Source organism: Protopterus annectens, chromosome 6.part0 (genome assembly GCF_019279795.1).
Source record: "Protopterus annectens isolate FY-2018-M chromosome 6.part0, PAN1.0, whole genome shotgun sequence".
In the NCBI taxonomy this organism is placed as follows: domain Eukaryota; kingdom Metazoa; phylum Chordata; order Ceratodontiformes; family Protopteridae; genus Protopterus; species Protopterus annectens.
In genome coordinates, this window is record NC_056737.1 from 456,330,677 (window position 1) to 456,349,657 (window position 18,981).

An 18,981-nucleotide genomic window follows, 5' to 3' on the forward strand; every position below is an offset into this window, starting at 1 on the left:
AATAAAACATAATTTGCATTGCCTGATCTTTTTCAAGTGAATGATCAGTCTGTTGTGCCTTTTTTTTTGGTTCCCATTCTGTTTCATTCTGTCTGACTTACCCTAGTACCACTGTCCATTCCTCGGTCTGTCAGACTCTCCTTACAGCTTCTGTGCCATCTCCGTTATATAGCTGGGGTTTGCATGAAACCCAAGTGTGTCATTGGGAGGAGTTTTAATGGGGCTTTGCTTCTGCTGATGTAAAAAAGTGAATGTTCTTTGTCGTATGCTCATGTACATACATTTTATAGTGTTCTTAATGTTTATTATGTATATTTGTGCTGATTGTTGCTTGGGACTGTGATGAAATCTGTGCATTGCATGACCATTTAAGACCTTATGTGGGATTCATAAAAAAAAAAAATGTTAAGGTTTTGTGTGGTGATTTTATTTACTCGCTTGAAATGATTGATTGACACTACAATTTATTTTTTAGTTTTGCATTAATTTGTTTTTTCTGGTATGGGTTATATGATGCCATTGACTTTTTTTTTTGTTTGGCCTGCCCCTTGAGTCATCCATCCCTTTTGTTTGCCTGTTAAGTCTGAGGGCTGGACCCCTCTGTGGACCATTCATCCATGCAGGGAACGTCTTTATGAACATCCTCCCCGCTAGAGTCTTAAATGCCTAAGCTGCTACTGTAACCTGGGTTGCATTGGACTAGTTAGGGCTTTATCCCTCTAAATCAAGGCACCGGCTTTCTTATTCTTTTTAATCCTACTGTTGGTCATAATATTTGTAATTAAGAGTAAACATTGGCTAAAGATAAAACTTTCAAGGAAATGGAACAGCACAGGGCATTTTACTCGCATGCAGTTAAGAAATGTAAAAATATGTATGTGTGTGTTTTACAAATATATATATATATATGTATGTATACAGAATAGATATAGGTGTGTGTGTGTTATAATTATATATGTGTATTATATATGTGTGTGTGCACGTATATATATATATATATATATATATATATATATATATATATATATATGTATGTGTGTATATATATATGTATGTATGTGTGTGTGTGTGTATATATATATATATATATATATATATATATATATATGTGTGTGTGTGTGTGTGTGTATATATATATATATATATATATATATATATATATATATATATATATACACATATATACAGGGAGCTTATATTGTGTGCTTTCCAAGGACAAGTGTTGATACGATGTAGGATGTCTAGGCCTGTTGTACCAAGTGGGTCCATGTGTTAAATTTATTCCAGTTATATGCAAGTTTGATGGTTCATACTGTTTCCTGTGTAGTTCTGTCATTCACTGCCACAACCAGGGGCTTATTAGAGAGGAAGTAGCACTGGGCCAGGCTGTTTCAGTTCCTATTATGATAGTCAGAAAAGGTGACTAAAAAGATTTAAAACGTGAGTTATCCAGATAGTTAGTTGAAGTTGTTCGAGAGTGAGGTGTATCAAGCATCCCCTATGTCCTGTATAAATAGATACCGTCTGTGAGGAAGCATATCGTAATTGCTCTTGGCCAGTTCCATAAGAAGAGAGAGAGAATGTTGTCTTGGCCAAAAGGGAGGTCACCACAGCCTTCCCATTTGAAATCCGAAAACCGCTCCCACCCTAGGTATTAGCCACAAGTCATCTGCTCTGTGACCAAAGACCCGCTCTACTCCACTTTCACCTTGTAATACTCCCTAGATTCTTGTTTCCGTTTCATTTTGTGTGTTTATGATGGTTGTGTTAAGAAAATCTGTTTGAACATCAGTGGGGCATCCTTTTGGAAGTTCATATGTCAGTGGTCTGTAACTCATTCATACCTTCAGTGTTTGTGCTGTTCATTGATGCAGGACTGAAGCAGTAGTTTGGTGCACTATCTTGTTCATTCAAGCCTGCAGTGCTTGGAAGACTGCACACAGTGCTTTTGTTATGGTGCAATTTAATAATGTTGCTGAATTTGTGATATTCATTTCCATGGTTAAGCAGCTGAGAAAATGATTTTAACTGAAAAGCTGAGGCAAGCAGTTGCTTTACTTCCAGTCTGTCATAATCTGGAAATGTGACACATTATTAGCAGGTTGCCAGCAGATGTTAGTAAGATAATCTAATGAGAGCAGAGTCACAGAAATCCTACCCCTTCGGGATTCTAGAGCTTTAGACAGATGGGGGAAGAAGGTATACACCTCTGCTACTCTTGCCATCAGGGCTTTAAATTGCCAGTTTCACATGTTGAAGTACCAGCAACATATTATGGAACTAATTAAACAAACAATTTTGTTGATTCCTGATTGTGCAGAACATCAAGAGTTACAAGAGTTAATGCATTCTGCTAACCAAGTTGGAAAACATACTTTGCAATGTGGTTTTGATGCTTTAGAAGCATCCTGCAGGGTTGCTGTCACTGGGTCTGTTCTTAGAAGACATGCTTTGTTAAAGGAACAAATCCTGCCAGACCATGTCAAGGCAAAATTACTAGATGCTCCATTAAACCAAGAATGTTTGTTTGGCACTAAAGTAGAAGACGTTCTTAAAAAGATGGAGGAAAAAGATAAATCTATGCAAACTGTTAAAGATTTTCTACAGGTACAGCCTCCTAGATTCAGGAGGCATTGGCCTTCTAAAAACTGGCCCTTTCCTGTCCCTCCCAGGCCTTCTCAATCCAAACCCAGGGGCAGCAGACCAACAAGACTACAGTCTCATGGTATGCACAGATCTAAACAATGTAGTGCTCCCACCTCTAAAACAGGGAGTGATAAGCCACCCTCCTATGAAAAAAGTTCGCAATGACTTGCCCTTCATCCTTCACAGCCTTGCCCAAGTACTTGCCCCCCTCCCCCGTAGGAGGAAAACTCGCCCTACATGCCAAAAACTGGGAGTACATTACCCAGGACAGATGGGTCTTAAACTTTGTATCCCAGGGATACAGATTCTACTTCCAGTCACTGCCAACCCCAAGCGGTTTGCCGGACCTCCCCCCAAACCAGTGGGCAGAGGCCCAAAACCAAGTATTTTCTCTTCTCAGTGTCAAGGCTATTCAGCCTGTTCCAACAGAGCAAAGGGACAGGGTTTTTACTCAAGACTGATTCTGGTGCCCAGAAAAGAAAACTCTTGGCGCCCTGTCCTGGATCTGTCAATTCAAAACACCTTCCTGGTGTTTCCAAAATTCAAAATGCTTACTCACCAACAACTGCTTCCTATGCTAGCCAAGGACTCCTGGCTGGTCACCCTAGATTTGAAAGAAGCTTATCTGCACATCCCCATAAGGGAATCTTGCAGGAAATGTCTACATTTCAGGGCAGGCTCTATGCACTGTCAGTACTCTGCACTTCCCTTTGGCTCATCTACTACGCCCAGCCATTGCATACTGCAGGCAGAGAAATATTCAAATTTACCCATACTTGGACGATTGCCTGATTCAGGCAGACAGGAATTGCTACTTCAACACCTGACATTTGTAAAGAGACTTCTAACTTCTCTGGGGTATACCATCAACGAAAAGAAATCACATCTGGTACCCAGCCAAAAAATTGTATTCCTGGGAGCAAGCTTGAACACACCTTCCCAGATGGCATTCCTCACTCCAGAAAAACAGGTTGTTGTGTCTTTCGGCTTTTCCCTGTTAAGGGTCGCCACAGCGGAACTCCGGTCCGCTAACGATTGGCAGTAGATTTTTACGTGCCAAGTTGCCGGCCCTGACGCACAACCTTCAACAAAGGTACACCCATTCACGCATGTCCCCACACAGAAGACGCTCTAGCTGAGAATCGAACAGGACAACGTCTTACTGTGAGGCGACAATGCTACCGCAGCACCACCACCGCAGTTACACTCCAGAAAAACAGGTCTATTTGACAAACTACTGGCCACCCAAACCCAGCAATCTGCAAGAAAAATACTGCAAGTCCTGGGGTTCATGGCCTCTTGTATTCTACTAATTCCATATTCAAGACTGCATATGAGGAAATTTCAATGGTACTTAAGTCTTTGGTGTCAATATTCTCAGGACCTGGAAACAATGATTTCTATCATTCCTTGCCTAAGGACAGAGATCCTTTGCCGGGTAGAGGCATGCTACCACAACAAGGGACTTCCTTTCACTCAATCCCCCGCTGCCCAAACCCTGATAACCGGCGCATCTGACTATGCATGGGGTGCTCACATGGCAGGCAGATGCAGTCAAGGCAAATGGAGCACAAGACAAATGCACCTGCTTATCAATCTAAAAGAAATGTTAGCTGTACAGAATGCACTGACAGCCTTCAAATACCTTTTCCTTCCAGGACAATTTTTGATAAGGACAGACAACACCACAGTGATGTGTGGTACATTAACAAGCAGGGAGGAACTCATTCCTACCCACTCTGCAGGTTAGCCATGGCTCTGTGGAACACAGCCTTGAGCAGTCAAGTGCACCTGCAAGCTCATTTCCTGCCAGACAAACTAAATTCTCCGGCAGAAGACTTGAGCAAAAATTTAATGGATCCACACGAGTGGAAACTTGAACCCAAACTATTCAAGCTTCTGATCCACAGTTGGGGGGGGGGTCATTAGAGGTGGACCTCTTTGCCTCCCCCCAGAACCATCAGTCGAGCAAATTTGCACCAGAACTCCCCACAGCTAAGCATGGAAAGTGGATGCCCTATCCTTTACATGGGAAAACCTCTCAATCTATTTTTCCCCCTCTGCCCTTCCTCTCGGACGTACTACTCAAGATCAAACAGGACATGCCAAGGACAATCCTGATTGCACCAGACTGGCCATGCCAGCACTGTACCCACTTTTACGCAGTCTTGACAGTAGTGCCACCCTGGCACCTGTCTCAGACCCCTTCCCTGCTGTCCCAGCAGGATGGCCAGATTTTGCATCCTCAGCTGCAAACCCTGAACCTAGCAGCCTGGCTCATCCCCTGAATACATCAACAGCGACCCTCAGCAAACAGGTGCTGGATGTCATCCTTGAGGCCAGGAGGCCCAGTACTAGGAAATCTTACTCAGAAAAGTGGAAAAGATACTATTCTTGGAGCCGGTCTCAGGGAAATGACACAACTGTGCCCATTTTACCTCAAATCCTAGATTGTCTAACAGAACTGCTCCACAAAGGCCTATCCTTCTCTTCTATTAAGATTCATGCCTCTGCCATCTCAGCTCATTACAATACTGAGCACTCCCCTCTACTCTCACCCCCTGGCCAAGCAGTTCCTGAGAGGGGCTAACACTTTAAGACCCCCTGAGGAGAGCTCCCACTCCAGCCTGGGACCTTAACTTTGTACTAGAGATGCTCACACTTCCCCCCTTTGATTCTGCTGCTACAGCAGAGATAAAATTCCTTTCTTGGAAAGCAAGGAGGTATCCATTGTGGCTTTAAACCAATCCATCCATTTACCAACCTTTTTCCCTAATCCTCAGAATAAAGGTGAAAGGATCCTGCACTCCTTGGATGTGCACAGGCAGCTTAGGTTCTACCTTGACAGGACTAAACCTTTCAGAAAATCTGACCAGCTGCTAGTCAGTTTTGCTACAGGGGCAGAGGGCAAGGCCATCTCAAAGCAATCCATCCCCAAATGGATAGCACACTGCATCCATTTCTGCTACAAACACCATGGAAAACCTGCCAACAGGAAATCAGAACCCATTCCACTAGGGCTACCTCAACCTCTACAGCTTTTTTCAGGGGAGTCACTACCAGGGACATCCTGGAAGCTGCAACCTGGAGTTCTGTACACACCTTCACCAAGCATTGCCACCTACCTATATTTTCCATATCCATAGCTGGATTTGCTACAGCAGTCTTACAAGGCCTGCTAGCCAGCCCTAATACTTCTTGACTGCCTCCACCCTTCCTCAGCTTTGGGAATCTACTCAAGTGTGATGACTGCAACAGTGTAACATGAAGAACGTAGAACAGTTGTGTACACTTACCATAAATGTAAATGTGTGAGTGTATTCACTGTTGCAGTCCTGGTTACCCTCCCACCAGCCCCCTGACATTTCTTTACTTTCTACCTATCCTCCTTTTTTGGACTTATCTTATGGCATCGGTATTTACTTTTTACTGGAGGTGTTCCACACCATGTAATTGCTTCCCATTTTGTGGGCTCCTGACATCTGGGACAAGAAAAACTGATATAATGGCATCGGCTGCATGTTTTATACCCCTGACGACCTGACGTCATGGAAGGAGTGACAGCATCCAACGTAGAAATCCCAAGACTCTGGTATTCGGGCCAACTGAGGGCTATCTGCAGGCAGATAACCCTAGTGTGATGACTGCAACAGTGAATACACTCTAACATCTACATTTATGTTAAGTGTACACAACTGTACTTTTTGGGTCATGCAAGTATTAGATATCAATTACCTAGATGACCACTGATATCCCAATGGTATCCAGTGATTATAAAAACATTTCCAGGAATATTTTACATTATTGGAGAGGGTCAGTGAAGCATCAGCAAGTATGTCCAGGCCATCTAGTAGTGTTTCAAGTGTGCAGATACACACACATACCTGAATGTCTAGCCTGTCATACTGGGCGTCAGCAGTGTGGAATGGAGAGACCATCTTCTAGACAGCTGTGGTTGTGGTTTGTGACTTTTCTGGGGAGTGTAATTAAGACCCTGGCCCTTCTCTTGGAAGTGAAAGGTTACTTCCAAGGAGTGGCTTGTTGGCTGAAGACATGCCACTGGATCACACTTGCATCTGCTAACCTTCCTGTAATGGATCCTGGCATTTTGTGACTTGCTGATTCCCTACCAGAATGGGTGTGCCTGTCCTCCACAAGATTGCAGTTAATTGACCTTGCAGTCATCTGGAGGATAGTCTAGGCCTTATCCATATATTCTTCCAGAGGTGACATCAGACTAGATTCCTTTAAGATACTCTCTCCTTATCTGGCTGCCCCCATAGGATGTCTCATTTAATGTGACACTAAATATGATAAAATATCATTTTAAATATCCTACCTGTAGAAGGATATGCTGAGATATACCAGTGTCAGTTTTTCATATTCCTTCTTATCTCGCATTGTTTTTCTTAGAGAATCACTGCTTGAAAGAGTTCTATTAATGTGCCAGCAATATGATGTGGAGTTACTGATTATAAGTAAGGGGTTTCCTCCTTCTCACAAAAAAATAAATTTTATTTATTATGTGTGTCCAATTGAAACTTTGACTGGTTGTGTTTATCTTGCTGAAGTTTTGGCCAAGTGCAACTCGTCAAGTGGTGGCCAAGTGCATTTTTATTTGTTTATTTAATTGCTGGTATGCTTTATTTTGAAAGCAAGAGAGGAGAAAAGTAACAGAGCCAGAGTTAACTGAACATTTCCTTGTAAGGGTAGCACTTCAAATGTTCTTTTTTCTTACAGGTTGTATAACGAAATGGAGGACAGTTGAGCACAAATTTGTGAATGTGCATGACTTTTTGCCATATGTATGGGTTATGTATTTGTGCTGAAACTGTAGGTTTGCATGCTCACATAATTTGTAGGACATTGGTATGTATACCACTGATGCCAGTTTAGGGACAGTAACCTGGGAAAAATTATTCCATTTTACACAGGAGTAGCCTGGCCGTACTAAATGTTATCTTTGTCATTAGAGAACTAAAAAGCAGTGTTGGATTAGCAGTTAAGGAATTCCTACTACTATTCCTAGTATTGAGACTGGGAATGTTCTGTTATGCTAATGCGAATTAAAGCATTCGAGTGGAGTAGCCAGTAACATTTCTTTGGAAAAGATTTTCACATTTATGGTTAATTGAATGCATGTGGAAAAGTGTAATTTGTTGCATAGTATTTAAAAATTACTCTGAATTTTGCAGTTTGAGTACAGAGCACATATGTCAAGTTTATCTTTACTTGGGACTTTGTATGGTAAATTTTGCCACAAATTAATCATGCAAATGTGAGCATAAAACACAATTTGCAAAAATAAAATATTTTTGAAAAAAGTATCTTTTGCAGCATTAAATGCAGATTACTAACTAATACAGTGATGTGTGTTGATCACTTTTCAAACTTGAGTGTGGGGTTTAGGCAGCTGGTGCTGCATGGTTACATTCACTGTTTACTTTTTTCTTTCAAAGATATGCACTATTAATAGTTGACAGCGCTACTGCACTTTACAGGACGGACTACTCAGGAAGAGGAGAGTTGTCAGCCAGACAGATGCATTTAGCAAGGTTTCTACGTATGCTGCTTCGCCTTGCAGATGAGGTAAGCGTGAGACAGCATGCAGTATATAATAAATTGAGAACATCAGTATTGGCCTTAAAGTATGCAGCTGAGTTACTTATTTTAGGTTTGTAAATTATAATGTCTAATGAATGCAAACTGTGTTGTGTGGGCGGTCACCTTTGTTACTAGGAACATGTATTGCATGCTAAGAATTTAAGTTTGGTTCTTTTATTGTAACATGTGCAGAGCTTCTACGCTTCTGGAGTTAAGTCTTTTGGATATTATTTTGAGCACTGTCTGTAATAGGTAGCTGTTGAAATGTCATCTTCTGATATCCTCAACCTCAGCTTGACATGTTACTTGAAATTGATGGCTTTTTCTGTACCTAATTGCACATATCTTCTGACAGCACACACCATGATGTCTTGTGCCTGGTGATGTGGGTGCTTCTAACATAATTTGGATCTTGATGTTTAATGCACATCACTGGAAAGGTGATAGTTTGTTTATTTTATTGTTTCTAATATTCAATGTGAAGTTGTTCAATCTCGCAGTTCATTCATCACTGATGGGTTTGGAGCCGATCCTCTGCTCCGACACGGCCGACTAGCAAACTCAAAGTTCTTCAGTAGCTCGAGACCTAGCCCCTTATCCCACAATGCACTGCTGGAATTACCTCAGATCTAGTTTGCCGCAGCATGGATCTCTTGGTTTCCAGCGTTGCTCGAGACTATTATTGGGAGTTTTCAACTTTCAGCAAGTTTTATATTTCAATTTTTATATATCTTTGATCACTATATAATACTAGATATTACTAGCTAGTAAATAGTTGTTTTCTGTGTTCATACCCCTTTCCTCAGTAAAATCTTTCTTTGCCTTCAGTCCTTTGGTCTTAGGATCTCTTCTTATAGTTGTTAGTCAGTGTTCCCTTTTGGGATTCTTGTTATTGGATTACTTAATCCTATTTATCTTGATATAGTTATTAGTTGCCCCTTTTGGGCTGTGTGTGCATTGTGTGAGTTAGATTTCTTCTTAAATAGCTCATAGTTAAGTAGTGTGTTCCATTTTATTGGATTTTGTGAAATGTCTGAGGAGAAGGAAAAACATCCAAAGTCTGGGTTTAAAAAATGCCCAGACTGCGGACAGAAAATGTCCATCACGGATGCCCATGTGCAGTGTGTTTACTGTTTGGGTGAGGTGCACCTGCAAGAGTCATGCAGTATCTGTCACTCCTTTTCCGCCAGAGTGCTTGCAGAAAGGAAGAGGAAGTTAATTGGCAGGGGTATTATCAAACACCCTTTTTCTGAGGCATTGTATGACCAGGATGGGGCCAGAAAATCATCCAAATCTTCCTCTGAATCCAGGACAAATAAAGGAATAAGGTCAGAAAGTGTGGTGACTTCGGCTCCACTGCCTTCGGAGCTGACAGTTTGTTCTTTTCGGAACTGGGACACTGCTCTGGAACCGGTTGCCGAAAAACCTCCCTCGATACTGCTCCGTTCGGCTCCATCTGTTCACTCTTCCAGGTCTTCTGTCAGCCTTTCTGATCTGGATATGGACCGGCTGGTTCAGAAACTCTTAAAGGCACCAGGCCTAGCTAAATTGCTGTCGGCTCGGACCCAACCGTCCGAGCCGAAGACCACTAGTCTTGAATGGTCTGCTCCTCCTCCGAGCCATTCCGGACCTTCGGAGCCAGAGGAGGCCGACCTGATGATTGTGGATACCTTGTAGCCGACACCTGCTCCAGTGTTGTCTGCTTCATCTGCTCTGACAGTTCTCGGTGCTTACCAGGGACTCTAGGAGCCGACACTCTCCGGTCAGGTCCAGGGAGGATAGTCACACCGACTTGTCGGTGCCGACTCTTCCTCTCGGGGCCTCAGCTTGGGTGAGCTCGGCTCCTACCTCAGGCTCGGAGCCCATGGCTACGGCGTGGGAGGAGATTGCGGCTCTGTCGACTCCTTCTCATTGGAGCCGAGGTGCATTCGAAGCCATGAGACGAGTGTGGTCTCCTAAGACTTCCTCATCTCAAGCTCTGGCCTCTTCTTCCCCTAAAGTGCTTGTGTCAGTTTCTGTTTCCTCTGGTCATCCCAAGCGTAGAGACCCTGAGCCTCAGGTAGCCCCACAGAAGGCTTCCTGAGACCTCTCGAGAAGTTCCCCCTGAAGAGGTTCCCAGGAAAAGATTATGCAAGAGGAGGCATTTGGACTCCTCACAGGAGTCTCTCACATCGGACACCAACTTGGATGAATCAGAAGGATCACCTAGATCCCCCTCTGAGGACATCTCCTTTGCGGAGATTCTTGGAATTCTTAGGCAGAGGAGTGATTGGCAGTCCAAGAGCCCTACTGAGGACGAGTCCGTTCTCCTGAAGGCATTCTGGTCTTAACCTTCCACCTCTTGGGTATCTCTGCCCTACGATGAGCTTATGGATCTGGTCTCTCGTAGGGTGTTGGAGTCACCAGAATCTATGGAACCTGTTCCTAGGAGGCTTAATAAGTTTATTTCTGCCCCCGTGGATAAGTCTTTCTTGACCAAGGGGAGTTCCTGTTGATGCCATGGCGGTGGTGGCAGCCACCAAAAAGGAAGTGTCTGAGACTTCCTTGTCTAGCCATCCTCCTAACAGAGCATCTAGGATCATGGATAGATATGGGAAACGCATGTTCAGTTCAGCGACTTTCTCACTCAGATCACTGAACTACTTGACACATTTTACCAGACTGCAGAGAGATCTCCGTAAGTTGGGAGGTACTCTTCAGGGTACTGTAGCTATGAGTGTATCCGACACAATTGCCACTCAGGTTTCTACCCTCAATTCAATAGTCAACTTGTCCATGCGTCTTGTATCTTACGCAGCTGATGGTTCGAGTAGAGCTGCAGGTACAGGAATTGCTCTTCATAGGCATGCCTGGATGCGACTTTGTTCCTTCGCAGAACCCTTCAAGTCTTCCTTTACTAGTACCCCATTTGACGGCTCATCTTTGTTTGGGCCAAAGGTGAAGGAGACTTTGACCAGGTGTGAGCAAGAAGGAAAGACTGTCTGCCGTTGGAGTCTGTTTTTCCACCCCCCACTCGACCCTTTCCTAAAGGTGAGAGGGGAAAAAAGATGTGGTTCCGGAAAGCCCAAGGGGCCTTTCAAGACACACGTGGAGAGCCCCCCCCTCCAGAGGCAGAGGAGAGGGTTTCAATGGAAGACGCTGCCCTCCCAGCAGAGGGGGTCCGCAACACCAGGGTGACAGAGATCACTTCTCTGGTCAGTCCTACCAGCACTCCTGAAGGGGAGGCCCTGCTGTCCTACTCTGGAGGCAGTCGGGGGTCGCTTGTTGTACCCAAAGCCTGGCTAAATATAACAAACGACATGTGGGTACAAAGTATCATTTCCAGAGGGTATTTCATACCGTTCTCCACCCAGCCCCTTCCCATCAAAAAAGTCCCGGACGTTCCACCCAGTCACATGGGACAAACGGCAATAGGGGTATGGCGATTGCTAGAATAAAAAGTCATCCAGCCAGTCCCGGCAGACCAAACAGGATTCGGAACTTGCTCAAGATTCTTTTTGGTTCCAAAGAAAACAGGGGACTGGAGACCCATTTTGGATCTCAGCAGACTCAACCAATTTGTGAGAAAATAGAAGTTCCAAATGGTCATGCTACAGTCCATACTCAGGTTTCTAGGGAAGGACATTTGGATGTGCTCGATCGATCTTAAGGATGCGTACTACCACATAAAGATGGCCAGGCCATCCAGAGATCACCTGCGTTTCCATCTGGGAGTCCATCATTATCAATTCCGAGCTCTGCCTTTTGGTCTCACTGCAGCCCCCAGAGTGTTCACCAAGTGCATGGCAGTAGTCACGGCTCACCTGAGGCATCTAGGATTCCAGGTGTTTCCGTATTTGGACGATTGTCTCCTTTCCTCCACCACCAGGCATCAACTTCTTCAAGCGAGAGAGGCTACTTTGACACTCTGCGATTGGCTAGGCGTTACAGTCAACTTCGAAAAGTCTGCTTTGTTGCCATCGCAGCATATCGTTTTTATAGGGACTGAATTAATCAACCACCATTCTTCTTCTTCCACCAGAAAGAATTTGTATTCTTCGCCGACACATCATGTCCCTGTTATCAAAGAACAGAGCACCAGCTGCAGAGGTATTGAAAGTTCTAGGATTGATGGCGGCCGCTATTTTAGCAATCCCATTAGCAAGGATGCATATGAGAATCCTTCAATGGCTTCTATTCACGCAATGGTCTTACCAAGAACTTCCAATGAGTTACATGATCCTGATAACGAATTCCTGCAAGAAGGATCTTCAGTGGTGGTTGACGTCTCTTCATGTCACAATAGGACATCCCTTCATGCTCGCCCCTCCAGTTGCCACTGTGACCACGGACGCTTCCCTGATAGGGTGGGGGCTTTTTCAGAGAAAGACTGCCCAAGGCACATGGACAGATCAAGAATCACATCTGCATATCAATGTCCTGGAGATGAGAGCAGTACTTCTAGCGTTGCAATACTTTCAAGACTCTCTTCCTGTAGGGACAATTGCAATACAGGCAGACATGTCAGTGGTCTGGTACCTGAACAAGCAAGGCAGGACCAAGTCTTATCCCCTTTGCCGAGAAGCCCTCAGAGTATGGCACTGGGCAGTGTCATCCCAGCGCTTTCTGTTAGCAGCGGACATCCTGGGCAAATCCAACGTCATAGCGGACAGACTGAGTAGGGCAATTTTATTGCCCCACGAATGGTCCCTCAAGCAAGAGATTGCGGACAGGATCTTCCGCAAATGGGGCCAGCCTTCCTGTAACCTGTTCGCCAGTCATATCAACAACAAATGCAGAAGCTGTTTTGCCCTGATTCCCACACCAGGTCACTCCCCGAGGGATGCTCTTGTCCACGATTGGCCCCCAGGTCTCCTCTATGCATTTCCACCAATTCCCCTGATACCCAAATTCTTACAGAAAGCTAAGTCGTTGGGATGGACAATCATCCTTATAGCCCCTCATTGGCCTTGGCAGATTTGGTTTCTGTTTCTTTACCATCACATTCTGGAAGAACCATGGATCCTGGACCCAGTTCTGGACTTGTTGACACATCCGTCAGGGGATCTTCATCCATCCTTGCAGACACTGAAGCTAACCGCTTGGCTGCTCCAATTCCCCGCATAGCCAGGCTTTATAATCTTTCCCATGACACTAGTAAAATTTTGTTGGCTTCCCATAAACCTTCCACTACAAAATTGTATCGTAGTAAGTGGAAGAGATTTTCCATTGGGGCTTCTTCCCACAACATTGACCCTTACCAAGTGCCATTGTCTTCTATTTTACAATTCTTAACAGAAATCTTCAACAAAGGAGCAGCGGATGCTACGGTGCGAGTGCAATTAGCTGCTATATCTAATTTCCATCTAGGAATCAATGGTTTGAATATTATGGCTCACCAATTGTCTAAGGCTTTTCTAAAAGGTTCTGTTCACATGCCTCTAGTGAAGACACCTTACTCTCCCTGGAATTTGAATTTTATGTTATCTCGCATCATTCTTCCTCCTTTTGAGCCTGCATCATCTTGTGAACTAAAATTTCTATCGTGGAAAACTATCTTCTTAGTAGCCATCACTTCAGCCCGTAGAGTGTCAGAGCTCCAAGACCTATCCATCAAGCCCCCTTATATGGTCTTCCATGCTGATGGAGTATCTCAGGACAAATCCATCCTTTTTGCCTAAAGTATGTTCTGAGATTAACATTAATCAAGTCATTGAGTTGCCCATTTTCTTCCCTAATCACACCAACAAATTGGAATATATGTTGCACAAATTCAATGTTCATAGACAACTTAGATTTTATTTAGATAGAACAAAAGACCTTAGGAAATCAGATCAGCTCTTTGTGTCTCTTTCTGAGGCAAGGAAAGGTAAACCAGTTGCCAAAACAACCCTGTCTTAAGTGGCTGTCGGATTGTATCACCTACACATATTCTTGTCATAACATTCCCTTGTCTAGTAAGGTGAAGGCTCATTCAACCAGAGCAGTTTCTACCTCTTCAGCCTTTCAAGCCAAATTACCTTTGGACAACATCTGTGCAGCAGCCACTTGGTCTAAACATCACACTTTTATAACTCATTACAAAGTGGATAAGGCCTACAGGGACAGGGCTTCATTTGGTTCTATGGTTCTAAAGAGTGTACTTCCGTGAGCCACCCAAAATCAGGGTGCTGGGGACACTACCCATCAGTGATGAATGAACGGCGAGATTGAATAACTTCACATAAAGAAGTTATGTACTCACCATAAAGTTCCATGTGAGTTGTTCCATCTCGCCTTCATTCTCACTTCCCTCCCTCCCTCCTTAGACCGATGCAGTATTCAAAACTAAGGCCAAAATCTAAATCTGTGTCTAAAAAAACGATGCCTAGGCCACGTGTGCAGGCCCCTATGCCTAAAAACAAATGATCAAAATGGCTGAAGATGTAATTTGATCAGGGGTAGCCAACCCCCCCCCTTCTAAGAGGCCTAGGCAAGACATTGATTTTGAATCTTCTGAACAGGATTCTATTTCTTCTGACTCTTGTAATGAACAGGATTTGTCTATACTTACTTATGAGGACTCAGATGCAGAAGATTCCATTCCTTCTGCTTCTCCCCCTGAGGATTTTTCTTTTGGGGAAACTTTACATACCTTAAGAGAACATTTCCACTGGGAAAGTCAAGATTTCTCTGAATCTAGAAAGAGACTTAGGGATTTTCTTCTTCTTCCTCAGCATAGGCCTTTGGCTGTACCTTCTGTTCTAGACATTGTTGATGTTTTTTCAGAATCTATTATGGCTCCTGAATCTCTGCCTCCGGATCCTTGTAAGCCAGACAGATACCACAGGGTTCCTAACTCCCACAAATTCCTTTTCAAAAATCCTACTTCAGATCCTGAAACCATTTCTCAGGGTCCTGAGGGCCTTAAGGCCTCTACTGCTAAAAATCCTACCCCTTCTGATAAGAGATTCCAGGGTGCTAAATAGATGGGGTAAGAAGGTTTACACTTCTGCAACCTTGGCAATCAGGGCTTTAAACTGTCAATTTCATATGCTTAAATATCAACAGCATATAATGGGACTGCTTAAACAGAAAATGGTGTTTATTTCTGACTGTGTGGAAAATAGATTTACAGGATTTATTGCATTCAGCTGAACAAGTTGGAAAACATACTTTGCAATGTGGTTTTGATTCTTTGGAGGCCTCTTGCAGGGCTGCTGTAACTGGGTCTGTGCTAAGAAGGCATGCTTGGCTCAAAGAGCAAACTCTGCCTGATCATGTTAAAGCAAAATTGTTGGATGCTCCTTTACAACAGGACCGTCTCTTTGGTAATAAGGCTGAAGAAGTTTTAAAAAAGATGGAAGATGAAGCTAAATCTATGCAAACTGTGAAAGATTTCTCACAAGTGCAACCTCCCAAGATTTAGTAGGCACTGGCCTACTAAGAACTGGTCCTTTCTAGTTCCTTCAAGAGCCACTCAAGTCAAACCCAGACATTCCAAAGGCTCAAGATTTCAGTCACAAGGAACTTTTAGAACAGAACAATGGGGTGCCTCCTCCTCCAAATCTGGAAACAGCAAGGCACCTCCCTATGGTAAGCAGTCTCAATGACTTCCCTTTACACTTGCCAAACACTTACCTTTCAGCCGCCCCTTTGAGGGGAAAGCTGGCACTTCATGCAAGAAACTGGCAACTTATAATCCAGGACAAATGGGTTTTAAATATAGTATCCCAGGGATACAGATTTCATTTCCACATGTTGCCAATCCCAAACGGATGGCCAGACCTGCCCCCAAATCAGTGGGCAGAGGCCCTGAAACAAGTACTGTCCCTCATGAACATTTATTTTATTTATTTTATTTTACATTTGTTGACCGGGCTAGTCCAGCTGGATACATGTCCATTTTCAGCAGAGGCCCGGGGAGAAAAGCTCCACAATAAAGAGATACACATGCTTTTACATACAGAAAAAGTCACATTGACATAATAATGAAAAGAAAAAAAGAAAACAGCAAAGTTTTCATACTGTTCAATAAACATTGACATGTTGTATAGGTAATCTTAACATGGTTACATTGGGAAACAAGGAGGTTAAGAATTATAAGTTCTATGGGAGAGAAGAGACTGAGGTGGAATTAGACATTTAGGATTAGTCTGGCTTAGGACATGGGCATAACCAATGTGACTTAAAGAATTCTTTAAGATTATTTTTGAATTGATTAAGCGAAGTAATGAGTCTTAGGTTGTTAGGAAGGGAATTCCATAGCTTTCCAATGGAATTGGCATAAAAGCATCACCACCCGAATTATTAGATTTAGTGGTTAATACCTGGACACTATTTGAGGATCGAAGACAGTTTAGATTGGAGTAGGGGGTCAGGAGTTTACTCAGTGAGGGGGTTTTATCAGGTTGTTTAATAATTTTAAAGGCTTCAGTGAGTTGGTTAAGTTTGAGAAGATTGGGCAGTTCTAACAAGTCAAGTTTCTTGAGGTTTAGGCAGTGGTGAGTACGATAAGGTGCTCCTGTTACAAATTTGGCAATGTGGTTATAGGCAACAGAGAGCTTATTAAGCTTTCTATTATTGAGGAAAGAAAGTACCGGGGAGGCATATAGAAGGGTGGAGAGTAGGTGAGTGCGAGCAATGGTTAGTTTGGCATGAGGAGTAAGAAAGTTCTTAATTCTGTACATGGAGCCGAGTTTCTTGTTAACAGTCTTAATGGCTTGACTAATGTGCATATCAAATTTGAGCTTGTGGTCAATAGTAACACCTAATAGTTTGGTATTGGAGACAGGCTCGATGATGGTACCGTTGATGGATTCAACGTGGAAGGTCATATTATTAGCAAGTGGAGGTTTTTGTCCTAGAGGAGTAGCAAAAGTGGGGAAAAAATAGCAGTAACTTAGTTTTTGTTGGATTTAGGATGAGTTTCCGTTCTGAGAACCATTTTTCGACTGTAGCAAAACAGTGTTGGGTGACTACTTGGAGATTAGGGAGAGAAACTTCAGAGCAGATCAGGGTGGAGTCATCTGCATATTGAATGCAGGTGGCTTTGGGGATAACTAAGTGAAGATCATTTATGAATACAGAGAAAAGAAGGGGACCAAGTATAGAGCCCTGGGGAACTCCGATGGTGTTGGGGAGCAGGTGAGATAGCCTGTTTTGCCACTGGACAGCTTGTTGCCTACCAGAAAGGTAAGCTTTAAACCATCTTAGAGCTGGGTTATCAAGATGTAGGGTTTCAAGGGTGTGGAGCAATAGCTGGTGATTGACCATGTCGAAGGCTTTCGATAGGTCAAGAAAGAGAGCAGAGGATATTAATTTGTTGTTACGGTTGCTATTGACTGAGTCTACAAAGGAAAGGAGGGCAGTGGTTGTACTATGATGGGGTCGAAAACCGTGTTGAATTTTAGACAAAAGATTGTTAAGGGTGAGATAGTGTAAAAGTTGTTTGTGGACACACCATTCCATAATTTTAGCTAATGGAGACAATATTGCTATAGGTCTATAGTTAGATGTTTCCGTGGAGGAGCCACCTTTGTGAAGTGGGATAATGTATGATATTTTCCAGATAGGGGGGATGATGGCCTCAGTTATAGTTCTGTTAATCAAGATTGATATGGGATAGGCAATGGCATCAGACGCTATTTGAAGGTATTCCGCTGGGAGATGATCAGCCGCTAGGGTAGATGGTTTAAGTTTTTTCAATAGGGTACGAATATAGGAGGTAGATGCTGGTTGTAGGTTAAAGGAGGGTAGAGCTGAGCTGTTAGCATGAGTTAAGGAAGAGGAAGAAGTAGTTAGCTGACTGGCTAGGGACTGGATGGTCTCGGTGAAAAAAGAGTTAAAAGTATTGGCTACTTCTTCTGGATCTTTCCCAATAAGTTTCTCAGGGGTAGGGGTAGTTGATTTCCCAGAATGGAGGAGGTTGTTAAATCCAGTCCAGAACTACTTTGGATTTTTCTGGTGTTTATCCTGGAGGTGACAGAAGTACTGTTTTTTATCTCGAGTAATGGCTGTTTTTGTGGAGTTTCTAAGCTGTTGAAATTTGATGCGATCTAGGGGAGCTTTAGTAGCTCTTCATTTATCCCAGACCTGGTCACGAAGTTTAATTTTAGTTTTGGTTTCTCTAGTTAGCCAAGGTGCTATCCGTTCCTTGGATCTGATTAGTCGGTTGGGTGCATGAGAGTCGAGTATGTTAAGGAAGGTATCATTAAAGTATGCCACGCTCTCATCTAGTGGTAGAGTTTTTAGGATGGACCAGTTACAGAATTTAAGTTCTGCTAGGAATTGTTCTGGGACAAATTTCTTCTTGTTTCTAACAAGTCTATATAAGGGAAGGTTTGTACATGTAAGTTTATGTTTTATAATATAAGTGACAAGGTGGTCGCTGAGGTCATTGGGGAGGGTGCCAGTGGTATAATTATGTGTGTCTTTATTGGTGAGAATCCAGTCAATGGTGCTCTCTTTTTGCTGAGCATTTCCAATTCTAGTAGGAGATGAGATGTTTTGGGAGAAACCATGTAAGTCAATAGGCTGGGGATTCGTCTGAGCGGAGCAATGGGACCAGTCAATATTGAAGTCCCCTAGTACTATGGTTTCTTGAGGGTAGTTGGTGGCTAACCAACTTAGAGCTTGCTCCAAGTTTTCCAAGTTATTCCCTGGTGGAATATAGATTACAATAAGATTGATACATTTTTGGGTGTTTAGGCATATCTTTAGGGCAATAAGTTCTATATTAGATACCTTGGGAGGTTGTAATGGATTCATAAT

At 43.2% G+C, this 18,981-nt stretch overlaps 1 protein-coding gene across 1 annotated transcript in view; it reads left to right on the top strand.

The window, feature by feature from the left end:
* The window catches only part of RAD51 (RAD51 recombinase), a gene marked incomplete in the record, with an annotated part of 432,211 nt that overhangs the window by 246,604 nt on the left and 166,626 nt on the right, over positions 1 to 18,981 (top strand). Inside the window, 1 exon segment of the mRNA XM_044074184.1 lies at positions 8,106 to 8,235. Coding sequence (XP_043930119.1) covers positions 8,106 to 8,235 — 130 coding nt within the window.